We start from the raw sequence: 17,139 nt of genomic DNA, 5'->3' as shown, positions 1-17,139 counted from the left end.
CTGGTGGATTCTCTGCAGCTTGAGGTCTTCAAACCACAATTTTGAGGACTTCAATAACTCAGTCATGGGTTAGGGGTTGTTATAAAAGTGGATGGGTAGGGTTCTGTGGCCTGCTTTGTGCAGGAGGTCAGACTAGATGATCATATTGGTCCCTTCTGACCTACGAGTCTATGAGTCTAATATTTCTCATTTCCTTAGAGTTAAGGAATAAATGATAGACTATAGGGTTAGAAAGTTTTGACAGGTCTGAAACCAACAATACTTGGCTTAGGAGGCCAGTGCAGTCAGGCATTAAACTACAGTTCTTCACTAATAGATAAGGTTAATAAATGCTCAAAAACTTCTCTTAATGTTGCAAAGCAGGTGCCCAGTCCCACAACCCTTATTGATGTGGGTAATACTTACCTCACAATCAGCCTGAACTCAGTAAGAATGCTCAGATGAGTAAGGGATGCAGGACCTAACTAATATAAATGCACCTTATTTGAGCTCCCAGATATAATTCTTCTGGTATTACACCACTTATTGTCTAGCAAGAGGAGGAAGAGACAAATCAGGGAAGAATGATTTACAGTAGATAATGCAGTGACTTTCTACCCTCCTGGATACCCCTTCTCCTTGGGCTTCCCTGTCTTCATCTAAATCCTTCCTGAATATTCACTTCTACTGGGACAGCTGCAAGAAACAAATAATATCTCTGTACATATAGAGCTGCAGCAGTGCAGCTGTACAGATACAGCTGAACTGCTGTAGCATATCTGGTAAAGACGCTCTCCCGTTGGCATAAAAATATACCTTCATGAGTGACATAAGCTATGTCAGCAGGAGAATTTCTCCTGACAACATAGTCCTGTGCACACAAATGTTTATGTCAGTGCAACTTATAAGTCATCCACTTATTTATCTTGTGAGCGAATGGGTAATGTTTATCAAATGCTGGGACAGAAGGGTGAAGGTCATTGGAACTGAGGCCAGGAATTGGGTTGGGGAGAACAATGAGGGATATGAATAATACAAGGAGGGAGGAATGGAGGAATAGCGTGCCTACCAGCACCCTGATCTCTTTGCTTGTATGTTATACTCCTTTCCCGCACCACTTGTTTGCCTTTGCCTTTTTAAACTATCCATTCTTTGGGGCAGAGACTACGTCTTCATCTGCGGTTTGAAAGTGCCTAGCACATTTTGGGCACTATCGCAACATGAGGAATAATGCATCTGCCAGAGACAGGCTTGAAACATTGCAAACAAAAAGACAAAGGCTCTGGCCCAAGTTTACAAGCATTATCAACTGCATGCGCCTTTATAAAGTCACCATTTCTTTGTCATTTTCACACCCATGTGTCTTTGATATAGTTATACCAAAATACTGCAAGCTGAACAATGGCGATTGTGACCACTTCTGCAAAGCCATAAGAAACGGTGTTGAATGCTTCTGTGCCACTGGATATGTTCTGGGAACAGATGAAAAATCTTGTACTCCGACAGGTAAGAAGTAATACACTGATAAGGATGGATTTTCCCATTGCTTTGATGGTGGCAGAAAACTAGACTTGCAATCGTTTCTCATTTAAACAGTTTTCCCTCAAGTACAGCTTGCTCCATTTAAAAAAAAAAAGTGTACACAAAATACTACATTTATAAACTGTTTTTGTCATACTAATATAGATTAATCTTATATATTAATATACTGACATTATTCATAAAACAACCAAGCTCTGCTTACATACAATGATGGTATTTGGTTCCTCATGTATTATTAATCTTTAAATTAAAAAAGAATGTATTTAATAAGTATAAATGATTGCACTTGTTATGAGATCCTTTATAAGTAAAAAAAAACAAAAACAAAAACCCTATGTTTAAAGAGTCATATGAGTCATAAATACAGCACTTTGCCCAAATACTCACTTTTTGTAAGAGTGGATGCATGATCATAACAATTTAAATAATTGAAAACATTTCTTTTTAAAGATTTTAAAAGTATACTTTCAGTGAAACTGTTTGCTCAGCATTGTCTCTATAGGAATTGAGCACTGTGCACAGGGCCAGTGCAACCATTTAGGTGACCTAGGCAGTCGCCTAGGGCGCTAGGATTTGGGGGGAAGTATTTTCTTCGGCAGCAACCATGGCAGCCGGATCTTCGGCCGCTCCGGTCACCGCTGGCATTTAGGCAGAGGGAGCTGGGGCAGGGGAGCGCAGGGAGGGCCACCTGCAGCAAGTGAGGAGGGGACAGCACACAGGGGAACTCCCCGTCCCAGCTCCCCCCAGCCCTGCCTCCTCTCATGCATGCCCTGGCTGCTTCACTTCTCCCACCTTCCAGGCTTGCGGCACCTAAGCTGATTGATGCTGCAAGCCTGGGAGGCGGGAGAAGTTAAGCGACGACAGCATGCTCAGGATGGAGGCAGGACAGGGGTGAGCTGCTTCACTTCTCCTGCCTCCCAGGCTTGCAGCACCAATCAGCTTAGGCGCCACAAGCCTGGGAGGTGGGAGATGTGAAGCAGCGATGTGCATGGGGATGAGGCGGGGCAGGGGTGAGCTGGGGGTCAAGTTACCAGCAATTTGAAAGCTGTCAATTCAGTGTGCCTTACACAGACCAGCTCCACAGTTTGTCATGCCAAGACAGCACAGTAAGATCAATAAAGCTTTTAATATCCCTCTGACCATCCAGTATGTGATCCAGGGAACAGGGCTCAGCACCATTTCACAAGCCAGCTCTGTGAAGAGCTTGGGCTGAGAGCCAGAGCACCAGGAGAAAACATTAGATCCCTTTATGAGTAAAAAGCCAGAGCAACCTGTCCCGGATCTGTTTGATCCTCACACCAAAAATGATGGGATTTAGCACGGGGGGCACCAGCAGGCACACATTAATAAAGAGAACATGGAAATGCAGGGGCACATGGTGGCCAAACCGATATGTGAGAACAGAGAAGAGACCTGGGATGTAAAACTTACATATAAAAAGATGTGCAGTGTTGTTGTAGCTGTGTTGGTCCCAGGGATATTAGAAAGACAAGGTGGGTGAGGTTATATCTTTTATTGCATCAATTTCTGTTGGTGAAAGACAAGCTTTCAAACTTACACAGAGCTCTTCCTCAGGTCTGGGAAACATACAGCAAGTGTCACAGCTAAACACAAGGTGGAACAAATTGTTTAGCATAAGTAGTTAACACATATTGTGAGGGACCATTCAAAGTGAGGTGGCCTGTTAACAGCTCTCCAGTCATAGGGGGGGAAAGGAACAAAAAATGCTGGGCTGAAGGTGGTGGTGAGGGGAGAGAATGGGGGTTACTGAGTTACAGATTCTTATAGCGAGCCATAAATCTAGTGTCTCTGTTCAGTCCATGATTTTTAGTCTCTAGGAAAGTTATGAATTTAAGTCCTCAGGCTCATCTTTTGAAGGTGTTGTCTAAGTTTCCATTGAGCATGAAGACTGATAGGTCAGATACAGAGTGAGCCCTTTGTGAAAAGCGTTCACCCAGAGCTGATGTGGTATTTTTCCCCAGAATCATTTTTCTGTGTGTTCATTCAAGAGGGTAGTGATTGTCTTATTTCACCCACATAGTTGTTATTGGGGCATTTAGTACACTGGATGAGGTACACGGCATGTTGTGATAGGCATGTGTAGGACCTGTGGATCTTGACAGGTGTATTGTGGGAGATATTGATCATTGTAGCAGTGGGGATGCATCAGCAGGTTTTGCATCTGTTGTTCTGGCAGAGTCTGGTGCCAGTTTGAGTTGGTGTTTCCTGGTCTGTAGGGAGCTTGCTTCTGATGATGGCTGGACAAGTTGGGGGGTTGTTTGAAGCATAGAAGGGGTGTATATATACTGTTGCTGGGCAGATACAAATACAGGCAATCCTAGACTTTATGACCTTTGAGTTATGATGGAACAGCACTTACACATTTACGTGTGTAAATTAACATCCTGTTCCGACTCTACAATGTCAGTTCCGACTCTACGACGCTCAATCCCGGAGTGTTCCTATGGGATTTGAGACGTTTTCAACTTACAGCATGATTCTCAGGAACCAATTTGTCATAAGTCCGACGACTGCCTGAATATATGCACACTGGTATGTACTGTAGCTGTGTGTATGTACAGTACGTAAAAAGCTATTACCTATGAAGGAAAAGTTGCTTTAATTTTAATGAGCTATTTATGAATTCTTATGTTTTTGTATCCTCTGGAGTCATCCATTTTCTCTCCTTGCAGGCTCTTCTAATAGATGAAAACAAGGAAGGGTTTTGTGGAGGGACAATTTTGAGCCAGTTTTATATACTTACTGCAGCTCACTGCATAAACCAATCTAAAATCATTAAAGTTGTTGTCGGTAAGTGACTGTTATTAGTTTATTCCTTTAGTATAAGAACAGGTATTAATGACAAACAATACTTACTCTAATCTCTGTTTGCAAGATGCCTTCTGTCTCTTTCCCCATAGCTTTTAATTTGGTCTTGTCAGCTTTCATGATTGCCTCAATTTGTCCCTGGACTGGTACGGAAATGAGTGATTCACTTTGTTGCCGGCATCAGTGGAAATTCTTTTTCCTGTTTGTGAACTACGTGGACATGATAAAGAACAATAGTTTTAGCATTCTTACCCCTTCTTTCTCTCCCCAAGATACTAAGAATATTGCCTTTTCCAAAACCTCACTCTCTTTACCAGCCAGAAACTTTGAAATCTCAGGCTTTAGCTACACTGGAACATTCGGGAAAGTTAAGATGAATTAACTGAAAGAGGTTTAAGCTAAAGGAAACTTAAGCTATGGCTACACTAGAGAGCTTACAATGGCACAGCTGGACTGATGCAGCTGTGCTGCTGTACGGTCTCTCATGTAGCCACCCTAAGCTGACAGGAGAGTTTTGAAACTGCATTGGTGAGACTGACAGGTGATCTCCTCGTGGTGATGGACAGAGGTCAAATTACTATGATAATAGAATAGTATCCATCATTTTTGACACCATGAACCATTGGGCACTGCTGCCTTGACTGTGAATCCTGGCAGAAATAATGCAATCACACTGGAGATGCACTCAAGAGAGTACCATTTCAGTAGCTATCCTTGTGTATTTCAAAAAACCAGCACAGCAGTATCTAATCTCCAGTTCACACACCAAATCACCTCCAAGACCTTGGAACACTCTCCAAAAGAAAGCAAGAAACAGCACTCACCTCACCATATTTAGAACACACTCTAAAACCTTGTATTGATTCTTCAATACGAAAGTCTTCAAAGAAGCAAAGAAAAAGAAGTAGCTCATTCCAAAACAGTAGCTACAAATTAAATCAAAGCCAGACTGGAGGAATTATCTGTCCCATCTGAAGACCCATTTTTCCTGCAAGCTATATATAGTACATAGGGGACAATGATAAGCGAGTGCTCTGCTCCAACCCAGCTCTTTCAGAGGTTACATCATCCCAATGAACTTCTGCAGCAGCTGCAGTCAGTGGAGGTGTGCTGACTCAAAGTTCCCTGGTGTTGGAGGATATGTGTACATAGCCACTGAGAGGTGTGACTCCCAGCTCAGGTAGACATATACGCACTAGCTCTGCTCAACTTAGGGCGACCAGACATCCCAGTATTAGGGACTTTGTCTTATATAGGCAACTATTACTCACCCCCCGCACTCCATCCAAAAAAACCCAGCATCCTGATTTTTTACACTTGCTGTCTGGTCACCCTCAAGCTAGGACAGTAAAAACAGCAGTGTAGCTGTGGCAGCACGAGCGATGGCTTGAGTACCTACCCAAGGAGTTAGGAAGGATTGTACTCAGGCAGCTAACTCATGCTGCCCCAGCCACGGTACAACTTCTAATACACTAGCTCAAGCAGAGCTAGTATGTCTATCTCTATGCAAGCTGGCAATCACACCTCCCTCCCAGCTGCTGTGTAGACATGCTCTGAGAGTGATACGGGCTAGGCAGGCTCTATAGAGACCTCAGTATGAAATTCATCCCCAACAGAGATAAACCAGGGTCTAGGTCCCATCGTCTTCACGTTGTGATGCAGGACACACAATGCTCTTTTTGAAAGCTTGCTCCAGCCTCTAAGTATTGGTTACTGTCTGGTGACGGACTCCTGTTTGGTTGACCATACCCTCCCTCCATTACCTGAGAGATGGGCCCTGCACAGTTAGTAGATTTGGAGGAAACTGGGGAGAAGAGGATTATTCCAAAATTTGAGAAATGTTGATTTCTGTTAACTAAATTATAAAAAGAACCCCCAAATACTATGGCAAAAGGTTCTTTAGAAATACACACACAAACATGAAAAGTACAAAGGTGGTCAGTTCAGAATTAGGTTATTTGCATTGTTATCCATCTTTTTTTGTTTTGATGGGGGCTTTTCTCTGTTTGGGTCTTTATATATAATTAAACAATGGATAATATCTTTGTTTATCTAGAAATGATTAAAATCATCTTTCAGGTTCCCATGGCATTACATAAATATCAGCTCTCCATCCGCTTCTGCCCCCAAAGTCAGAATCCTATGCCAATCTACAAAACCATCAACAAAGTAAGAGTTGATTATCTTGAAGAATTTTTACAGCCAGTTAAGTCATATTTCCCAGGAATGCTGCAGCTGGAGAAGCCCAGACCAGACTTACAGACAATTGTCCAGAGGATCTTGGCAGAAAGACCAAAAGCTGTAGAACCCCTTTCTAGAGGACTTCATATGGAGTCCAGGTCTGACAGACATACCTTCTTAGATGTAGAAGAACTGGCTTGACTGTGGATGAACCCCTCTGTCTTGGGAGTTGTCTACGTACAAAGGTACACCAAAAGGTGTGAAGTTAAACCAGTTTGGCTAAACTAATGCAACTTTTCATGTGGACAGTATTACATTTGTTTAGACTTAATTTAAACTTGTTTTTTTGCCTCCTATATAAATTAGGTTTAAACCTGAGTGTACATACAGCAAGATGCACTGGTTTAGCTAAATCAGTTTAATATCACACCTTTACTTCAACTGGTATAACTCTGTGTGTAGACCAGACCTTGGAGAGTTCATGAAATAGCATCAAGGTGGTAATAATATCTATATCTGACAACATTTAGATATTAGTCTGAAATATGTTGCAAATTTGGAAAGGCCTAAAAATGACCAGTTCAATAGATGTTGCTTTAATTTTTCAAAACGAACACATCTCAAGCTTTAGGCACCCAAAAATACAGTTTGTAGTTCTACAACAAAAGCAAATCCTACCCTTTGTACAACAGCAAGCCAGAAAATTTACAAACATTATCAACCTCAAAGTCCCAACCCACCCAGTTCCCAAAGAAACCCCATGCAACAATACTGAAATATGTGGGACGCTGTTCTTTTTTGCTGATAGCGAGAATGTTAAAGAATTTTGAAGCACAAAGAAGCTGTGTTTCCAAATTATTTTGTGTGTTACCAAATAAAGGGCCAAATCCCATTCACACTTGTGAGCATGCCTATCCTATATGACCCAAGTGGTAGGCAATGGAGAACAAAACATTGTATTACATTCCTAAATGAAATCACCATTTTAACAGTAAGGTCCTAACTCAAAGCTTGTTCAGCACTTTCTGTAAACAAGTATACCAGTGCAAACTGCAAGTAAAATGCTCCCAAATCAGGATGGGAGGATTGTCCATCTGATTTGCACAGTAGAGAAGACTACACAAGGTGCAAGACCATGGAGAGTTAGTCCCTTAGTTTTTCTAGGAACTATTTATATTTGTTGTATTGTGTCTCATAATAATTATGTTTTTAATGATTTCACACAGGGGAAGTGGACAGAGATAAGGAAGAAAACACTGAAATGATGTACTCTGTGGAAAAAGTGCTTGTACATGGCAGATTTGTTTCGGCAACTTATGATTATGACATAGCCCTCATAAAATTAAAGGAACCTATAAAGTTTTCTATATATGTTATCCCGGCATGCCTTCCTGATGCAGACTTTGCTAACGAAATTCTGATGAATCAAAAATCTGGAACTGTTAGTGGTTTTGGACGTCTTTATGAACATGGACGGGTATCCAACAAACTTAAAGTGCTTCAAGTCCCCTATATTGATAGAAATTCATGCAAGCAAACCACTAACTTTGCGATCACAGATAACATGTTCTGTGCTGGCTATGACAATGTAACAAAAGATGCATGTCAGGGAGACAGTGGGGGTCCACATGTAACTAAGTACAAGGACACCTATTTTGTTACTGGTATAGTCAGCTGGGGAGAAGGATGTGCAAGGAAAGGCAAATATGGAGTATATACAAAAGTGTCAAAGTTCCAATCCTGGCTAAAAAGGACATTTAGACAAAACTCTTAATTATATGAAATGTATTTAGCATTCTGTTTCATACACTCAGCAGATTCATAAATAAGAGTTCAGTTTCTTTTAGCACTTCTGCTGAAATTCTTTCCTGACAGCTTATTATTTCCTTTGAGAGTTACAGTACTCTTTCTGCATGAGTTAACACATGGTTTTCAGCATGTGTACTTCCACTTAAAACAATGCTCGTTTGATCTAAGGACTTTCATGAAAAAGATTGTTTTTTAGATTCCGCTTTGGGTTCCTGATTTACAGTTTTCTAGATTGGTCTGTAGGAAACTTAGGGTTGTTGTGAGGTTTTTTGTTTTGTTTTGTTTTTTGATGAACACTGTCCAGTACTTGAGTTGGAGAGAGAAGACAAATGTACAAATAGCATCTATATCAAAATAGGCGTGGGACATTACTGAAATTAAACAGAGCATTTACAAAGCCTTATGGCCTCAGGACAAACTGTCTAATCTTCCAAATGACTCTTACACACATACATACACATACATTAAAAAGCTAAAGAAGGCCAAGAGGTTACTCATTGCTAAAACTGTGCAGCAAATAAATCTTTGACATTTGATACTAAATAACTGGGTATTTCATAAAAACAAAATGTCTGGTTGGTTTTAGAAAATTAATTTAGAAAAAACCTTGATTCTTATCAAGAAATCATATATATTCATCATATATCTGTTTGTTTCTCTTTTTAAAATACTTTATCACTCTTGTTTCTTTTATGGACAATATTTAATGAATTTAGTATTAATGTGGATGTTTTAGATACTTGTATAGAAATGCAATATTGTTGTATATCTGCATTTACCAACAAAATAAAGTGTTATCTATATTTATTTAGTAAATAAGCGTTTGCAAATATATATGAACAAAATCTCTCTGAAGACTAGAAAAAGCCTGTGTCCTCCCAAACAGCTGAGTCTGACACACTGTATTTGCTTTATGCCAAGTTGGAGAATAAATATGGACCTTTTCCCTCAGCTTAAAAATAAGTCATTACATAACAAGATGATGGGCTCCTTATAAAGAAGTGAAACTTTGTTATGGCCTTTGATTTGTTTGTTTAATTTGTAAAATCCATAATTATGGGGGTTCAGTACTTTTTTTTCATTCCCTCCCTTCAAAATATCAAATTTTCTAGTATTTTGTTCAACAAACATTTTGAGCTGTAAGTTGCTTCATTTGAGATAAAACCTGCGGCAGAGGCCTTCATGGAGTTCCCATCAAATTGTTCCACCTGAGGTAGGATTTGACCCACACACATAATGATTCATGGGAGCATTATGGTCTCTGCACCAGCTCCTTCCCTCTATTGGCCTGCCCTCTGCTTTCTGGCAGCATGGCTCTAAAGGATACCCCCTAGTTGGCTGCCCTGAGGATCTCACTTAAAAGGACCTACATAGAGGCCTTCATGGGAAAAGTAATACTCTAGGTAAAGCCTTAAACTGCATAAACTTATTGCTGTAACTTCAGTGGGAGTGATGTGCAGGAATGCTGTTCCCACCCAGCCATGTCCCCACTCAGTGAGGGGTGCTAGTCATACAGTCCCCACCACAGACGCTGACTCCAAGGATGCTCCGGGGCTCAAGTACCCACTGAAAACAATAAGGGGTGGTCAGCACCTGCAGGGTCGAATTAATCTTTTGTGTCCCTCGACGCCTGGACCAAGGCCCCGCCCACTGCTCCGCCCCGAGGTCCTGCTTCTCAGCCTTTTCACACACACACCCCGAGGCCTTGCCCACCACTTCACCATGATGCCCTGCCCCGGTCGGCCTCCTCCCCTCAAACAATGCCCTGCCCGACGCTCACATGCAAGGGGAGGGGGCGGAGAAGAGCACCCACCAGCAAAAATGAAAGTCAGTGACAGGTCCCCACCGCTTCTGCGTAGATCCCAACCCTTCAGAGAGCCCTCTCTGCTGGGTCCAGAGAAGGTGGTGGAGTGGGAACAGTTCTGCAGAGTGCTGATCCCTAGTCTCCAGGCAGGAAGGGTGAGACTCAGCAGCATCTAGCTCTGAGTCATGGAGCTCACTAGCAACTGAATTCAAACCTAGTCCATGTTAAGGGGGTTTTATATTCTATATAGAAAGGGATTGCTTCATAGCGATGGCGTTCAAATTAGATTTTTGAATGATTTGCCCAGCTGCAATATCAACAATAACCAAACGGAATGTGGACCATGGAAACTGGGATGATCACTAGAAATTAATTCTAATATGCACAACACCTCGTCCTCTCTTCCATCTGCAGACTTTGTTAAAAAGTCTGGACCAAAACCTCTTTTTCCCTGTTAGGCCCATGCTGAGTTTGTGCAGAGCTAGATTCAAAAAATGAAAACCCTCCTTCTGAAGCCATGAGACTCTTTGTGGCGGGGTCAGTGAGAAAATAAAATGAGCAAAGTTCTTTGTAGAAAACATGGTCGTAGAAGGCTCTCAAGCTCTCAGAAAATGGGAGATTATGTGAGCGTTGCAGATGAGAGGGGGATGTGACAGAGTTCAGATAACTAGGGGAAAGATAATAAAATGGATCCATTGTAGTGACAGTCACGGGGATGCAAAGAGAGAATATTCATCAAAACGAAATCATCCAACAATCTGCTTGCTGTGCCTGCTAGGTGCTACGATAATACAGATAATAATAATAGAATTACTGGTGGAGGCGGGGAACTTCTAAAATTATTTTCCAAAGACTTATATATGGAGTTTGAACAGGTGTGAACAAGAGAGGGGCAGTTTTGTCACAGAAGAGAGCCCTCTTGCAGAAAAGATGGCACTGGCAATATTGTATTGGTTGGCTCTTATGCCTTCATCTTACTGACATAATAAGTTGTGAGCAGGCACAATGCCATTTCAACAGATGAGCATGCAAGCAGAGAACCAAAAGAACATGTATGTGCATGAAATTAATGTGCTTGGAACAGCAATGTCAGCCTTCTATGGATGTGTGTAAGTGAATGTAGCTCTTGTGTTCAGAGCTAGATTATCTTTAAAAATCCAAACATAGTTCTGAGGGTCAGTTTTCATCCTGTTCAACGGAGTCAAAACAGTTTCTTGTGTCAAGCACTTTCCCCACCCTGCAGCCATAGGCGGCAGGTTACATGGGCTCCAGGTGCCCCAGTACCAGGAATATTCGGGGCTGGGGGCTGTGCTCCACCAATATCTGGAGCTGGATTTCTCCCCTGGCCCTGCTTGGAGCCGGCAATGGCCCCTGCCACCTCCACTACTCCCCGCCCGGGAGCATCCCTCCTCCCACCCAGTAGCATGGGAGGGGGGAGGGGGAAGCGGCCGCTCTCTTCTGAGCACATTTCCAAAATCGACATCTTTCCAGGCAGCCGGCACTGGGCTCTGGACTCAGAATCCGGAGCCGGGTTTTGCGTGTGGCCAGCACCTGGCTCTCCGCTCCGCACCACCCTCCTGCATCCCCCGCCCTGCTCGCTGGCTCCGGGGCTGCAGGCAGCGTCAGCTGGTTGCCCGGCTCCCCGGGGGTGAGGAGGCGGAGGCGCCCGCCTGCAGCTGCCTGGCTCCATGAGCCGGGGTGGGCTCTGCCAGAAGGGGAAGGGGACTGAGGAGCAGCAGCCCCCTTGGTCCCAGGCAGCCCCGTGCAGAGCAAGGCAGCTGCGTGGCAGGGAAGGTGGCTCTGAAGCCCAGCTGGTGCGGGTGGAGAAGGAAGGAAAAGAGGAGGGGGATGTTTTTTCCTCGTGGTCTCTCTTCGGCAGAGGGAGCAGCAGGCAAAGGAGGGACTTTGTGTTATTGCCCCCCACACCGTACTTACCCCCCTCAGAGTTGTGCCCAGGGCTGTGAAACTGTGCTTAGTGCAGCTTGTGAAGGAGGGGGGGTAAATGTGCTTTAAGGTGCCAGTTATGTCTCCTCAGTCTCACTGCTGATTAGCTGCAGACCCGGTGCTCAGAATTCAGCAGTGTTGTCAGAGACTGTACAGTGCTCTATTGGAGTTTTCAATTGTCTGCTAGATGTTTCAGCAATGCCTCCTTTTCACTTAGCTATTTCCTGAATAGTGGTGACAGGGGGGAGGGAGTGTAGCTGATGCTAGTTTGAGGTGAATAGTCTCTTGGCCAGATTCTACTTGGTTTATGGTGCTTTGTGCTATGGACTGGAGAAAAGTGGCTGGTGGATAACCAGGAATCTGGTTAATAATCGTTCTCTAAATTCAGCTTTCTTCTTTCTCTCTTTGTGAATTATCACTAATTCAAAATAGTAGTGTGCAAGCTGACAGGATAATGGTAATAGCATAATCTCTTGTTATAGCACTGTAAACCCTACTACCTGATTAGTAATTGGATATGTTGGGTGGCACCTTTTTTTATGTGTTCGCTCCCCCTGATGTTAGAACCTGGCTACACCACTGGGGAGGGGAGCTTTCTAGACCTGAGCAGCTGGGGCTTGGGTGAATTTTGTGATACCCTACCCCGCACCCCCCAGCCACCACCCTGCTGTCCCCACTCCTGCATCACGCTGGGCAAGGAGGCTATGGTGAGGGGCAGCAACAGGGGAGGGCACACGTGATGGCAACCCCCCCAGTACCCACCATAGGGGAGGCGAGTGGACTTTCTGGACCTGAGAGGGGCCCTAGGAGCATGTGCAATGACGAGGGGGGGGGAGAGGAGGGGTATCTCCCCTGGAGCTTGCTGCTGCCAGTGGGGGGTTGCGGGAGAATCCTCTCTGGCTCTAGCCCTGGGGCAGCCTGTCTGTACCCCAAGTTCCTTATCTCCAGCCCTGCCCCACCCCAGAGCCTGTGCCCCCAGCATCCCAAACCTGAGCCCCAGCCCTGAGCACCCTCCTGCACTGTGAACCCCTCCTCCCCAGCCCCACCCCAGAGTCCTCACCTGAGGGGAAAAACACGCAACTTAAATTTGGTGGTCAGTTTAGAGTATCATAGAATATCAGGTTGGAAGGGGCCTCAGGAGGTCATCTAGTCTAACCCCCTGCTCAAAGCAGGACCAATTCACAACTAATCATCCCAGCCAGGGCTTTGTCAAGCCTACAGTAAACCTCTAAGCGCTGGTCTACACTACGCGTTTAAATCGATTTAAAGAGTGTTAATCGATTAACGCTTACCCGTCCACACTACAACGCCCTTTATATCATATATAAGGGCTCTTTAACATGATTTCTTACTCCTCCCCGATGAGAGAGATAGCGCTAAATTCGATATTAACATATCGGATACGGTTAGTGTGGATGGAAATCGACGTTATTGGCCTCCGGGCGGTATCCCACAGTGCACCACTGACCGCTCTGGACAGCAATCTGAACTCGGATGCAGCGGGCAGGTAAACAGGAAAAGCCCCGCGAACTTTGTTTATAATTCTGTTTTGCCCAGCGTGGAGCTCTGATCAGCACGGGTGGCAATGCAGTCTCCAAATCCAAAAAGAGCTCCAGCATGGACTGTACGGGAGATACTGGATCTGATCGCTGTATGGGAGACAAATCTGTTCTATCAGAACTCCGTTACAGAACACGAAATGCCAAAGCGTTTGAAAAAAAATCTCCAGGATACACAGCGCTGCATGACAAGCGTAACGGGAAGCCAGAGACCAAATGGACGCCATGATGGAGGGGGTACTGAGGACTCCAGCTATCCCACAGTCCACAGCAGTCTCTGAAAAGTATTTGCATTCTTGGCTGAGCTCCCAATTCTTGTAGGTTCAACACAGTGTCTGGCGTGGTTCAGGGAATAGCTCCTCAGTTTCTTCCCCCCCCCCGTAAAAAAAAAAGGAAAAATAATTTCTTGACTTCTTTCAATGTCACCCTATGTGTACTGTGATGCTGCTGGTAGACGCGATGCTGCAGCAGTGAAGAGCACTAATCGCTCTCTCTCCCTCCCGGTGGTAAATGTGCAGTAGGACTAGTACTTCAGCCCCCTCCCTTTCCTGTGTAAAGAAAAGATTCGTACTGCCTGGACTGTCATAGCAGCAGCATGCTGGGGCTCCCCCCCACACCGCTTAATGTCCTGCCTGGACTATCATCGCCCGGGAGGCTGCCTCCCCCCATTATGTCCCTAATCAGTGTTTCTTATTCCTGCATTCTTTATTACTTCATGACACAAATGGGCAGGACACTGCTACGTAGCCAGGAAAGTTGGGGAGAGCAACGGTGGGTTGTTGCAGGGGCACCCCCTGTGAATACTGACACGGAGCAGCTGTGCTCTCTGATACACTTGTCTCTAATACACTTGCCCCTTATTCTAGGCAGGACTGACTCTATTTTCAGAAACCATAAGGAAGGGATTGACTTGGGGAGTCAATCCCAATTTTGCTTTTGCGTTGCGCCCCGGCCGATTTCAGCCAGGCACTCATGTAGCAGCGGACAGTACAGAGGAGAGAGAGAACCGTCATTTCATTGCCAGTTTACCTCGGCAGTAGTACAGAACAACTGGTAACCATCTCTGCTATCATGCAAAGCAGGTGAATGCTGCTGTGTAGCGCTGGAGTATTGCCTCTCGTCCACGGCATCCAGTACCCATACGGTGCCGGAAAAAAAAAGCTGAAGGGCTCCATGGTTGCCGTGCTATGGCGTCTGCCAGGGCAATCCAGGGAAAACGGCGCGAAAGGATTGTCAGCTGATGTTTTCCAGAGGAAGGAATGAACTGACGACATTTACCCAGAACCACCCGCAACAATAATGATTCAACCCAGATTCCAAGGGCGGGGAGACGGCGGAACTATGGATAGCTACGGAGAGGCTACCCACAATGCAACGCTTCAGAAATCGAGCGTTAGCCTCGGACCATGGACGCACAACGCCAATTACTTGCCTAGTGTGGCCGCCATAATCGAATTTTAATATCAGTTTATGAAACCCGATTCTCTAATTCGATATTATCCCGTAGTGAGAGCGTGCCTAAGGAAGGAAATGCCACCCCCTCTCAGGTAATCCATTCCAGTGCATCACCACCCTCCTAGTGAAAAATTTTTCCTAATATCCAACCTAAACCTCCCCCGCTGCAACTTGAGACCATTGCTCCTTGTTTGTCCTCTGCTACCACTGAGACAGTCTAGATCCATCCTCTTGGAACCCCTTTCAGGTAGTTGAGGCTGCTATCAAATCCCCTCATTCTTCTCTTTGCAGACTAAACAATCTCAGTTCCCTCAGCCTCTCCTCATAAGTCATGTGCTCCAGCCCCCTAATCATTTTTGTTGCCTTCCACTGACTCTTTCCAATTTTCCACATCCTTCTTGTAATGTGGGCCCAAAACTGGACACAGTACTCTAGATAAGGCCTCACTATATTTTTGAGTAGAGGAAGTGATCATGTCCCTTGATCTGCGTGGCAATGCCCTACTTATACAGCCCAATGCGTGTAGCCTTCTGGCAACAGGCACACTGTTGACTCATATCCAGCTTCTCATCCACTGTAACCCTAGGTCCTTTTCTGCCAGAACTGCTTCCTAGTCATTTGGTCCCTAGTCTGTAACAGTGAATGGGATTCTTCTCTCCTAAGTGCAGGACTCTTCACTTGTCCTTGTTGAACCTCATCAGGTTTCTTGTGGCCAATCCTCTAATTTGTCAGTTCCCTCTGTATCCTATCCCTACCTCCAGCATATCTACCAGCCTCTCAGTTTTTGTCATCTGCAAACTTGCTGAGAGTGAAGTCCATGTCATCCTCCAGATCATTAATGAAGATATTGAACAAAACCGGCTTAGGACCGACCCTTGAGGCAGTCCGCTTGAAACCGGCTGCCAACTAGACATGGAGCTGTTGATCACTGCCCGTTGAGCCTGACGATCTAGCCAGCTTTCTATCCACCTTACAGTCCATTCATCCAGCCAATACTTCTTAACTTGCCGTCAAGAATACTGTGGGAACCGTCTCAAAAGCTTTGCTGAAGTCAAGGAATAACACATCCACTGCTTTCTCCTCATCCACAGAGCCAGTTATCTCCTCATAGAGGCAATTAGGTTAGTCAGGCATGACTTGCCCTTGGTGAATCCATGCTGACTGTTCCTGATCACTTTCCTCTTCTCTAAATGCTTCAGAATTGATTCCTTGAGGACCTGCTCCATGATTTTTCCAGGACTGATTGAGGCTGACTGGCCTGTAGTTCTCTGGATCCTCCTCCTTCCCTTTTTTAAAGATGAGTACCCAATAGCCTTTTCCAGTCATCTGGGACTCCCCCGTTCGCCATGAGTTTCAGAGATAATGGCCAATGGCTCTGCAATCACATCCACCCACTCCTTTAGCACCCTCGGATGCAGCACATCGGCCCATGACTTGTGCTCGTCCACTTTTTCTAAATAGTCCTGAACCACTTCTTTCTCCACAGAGGGCTGGTCACCTTCTCCCCATACTGTGCTGCCCAGTGCAGCAGTCTGGGAGCTGACCTTGTTTGTGAAGACAGAAGCAAAAAATCATGAGTACATTAGCTTTTTCCACATCCTCCTGTCACTAGGTGCCTCCCTCATTCAGTAAGGGGCCCACACATTCCTTGAATCTTCTTGTTGCTAACATACCTGAAGAATCCCTTCTTGTTACTCTTAACATCTCTTGCTAGCTGCAACTCCAAGTGTGATTTGGCCTTCCTGATTTCACTCCGATCCCTGAGCAATATTTTATATTGCTCCCTGGTCATTTGTCCAATCTTCCACTTCTTGTAAGCTTCTTTTTGTGTTTAAGATCAGCAAGGATTTCACTGTTAGCCAAGCCGGTCGCCTGTCATATTTACTATTCTTTCCACACATTGGATTGTTTTTTTCTGCAACCTCAAAGGATTCTTTAAAATACAGCCAGCTGTCCTGGACTCCTTCCCCCTCATGTTATTCTCCCGGAGATCCTGCCCATCAGTTCCCTGAGGGAGTCAAAGTCTGCTTTTTCTGA

General features: G+C 44.7%; 2 protein-coding genes across 2 annotated transcripts in view; both read left to right on the top strand.

The window, feature by feature from the left end:
* Positions 1 to 17,139, top strand: part of LOC116823351 (coagulation factor X-like) — a 53,437-nt gene that overhangs the window by 13,248 nt on the left and 23,050 nt on the right. The window contains exon 5 of the mRNA XM_032777844.2: positions 1,354 to 1,485. Within this exon, the coding sequence (XP_032633735.1) occupies positions 1,354 to 1,485 (132 nt within the window). The remainder of the gene's footprint in view (positions 1 to 1,353; positions 1,486 to 17,139) is intronic.
* LOC116823354 (coagulation factor X-like) lies at positions 4,146 to 9,352 on the top strand. Its single transcript, XM_032777848.2, has 2 exons — positions 4,146 to 4,332; positions 7,758 to 9,352. Exons 1-2 carry the CDS (start codon positions 4,161 to 4,163, stop codon positions 8,303 to 8,305), a joined length of 720 nt encoding a protein of 239 aa, XP_032633739.1. The 5' UTR covers positions 4,146 to 4,160; the 3' UTR covers positions 8,306 to 9,352.

This window comes from Chelonoidis abingdonii, chromosome 1, assembly GCF_003597395.2.
Source record: "Chelonoidis abingdonii isolate Lonesome George chromosome 1, CheloAbing_2.0, whole genome shotgun sequence".
NCBI lineage: Eukaryota > Metazoa > Chordata > Testudines > Testudinidae > Chelonoidis > Chelonoidis abingdonii.
This window is presented reverse-complemented; position numbering and strand designations above follow the sequence as displayed.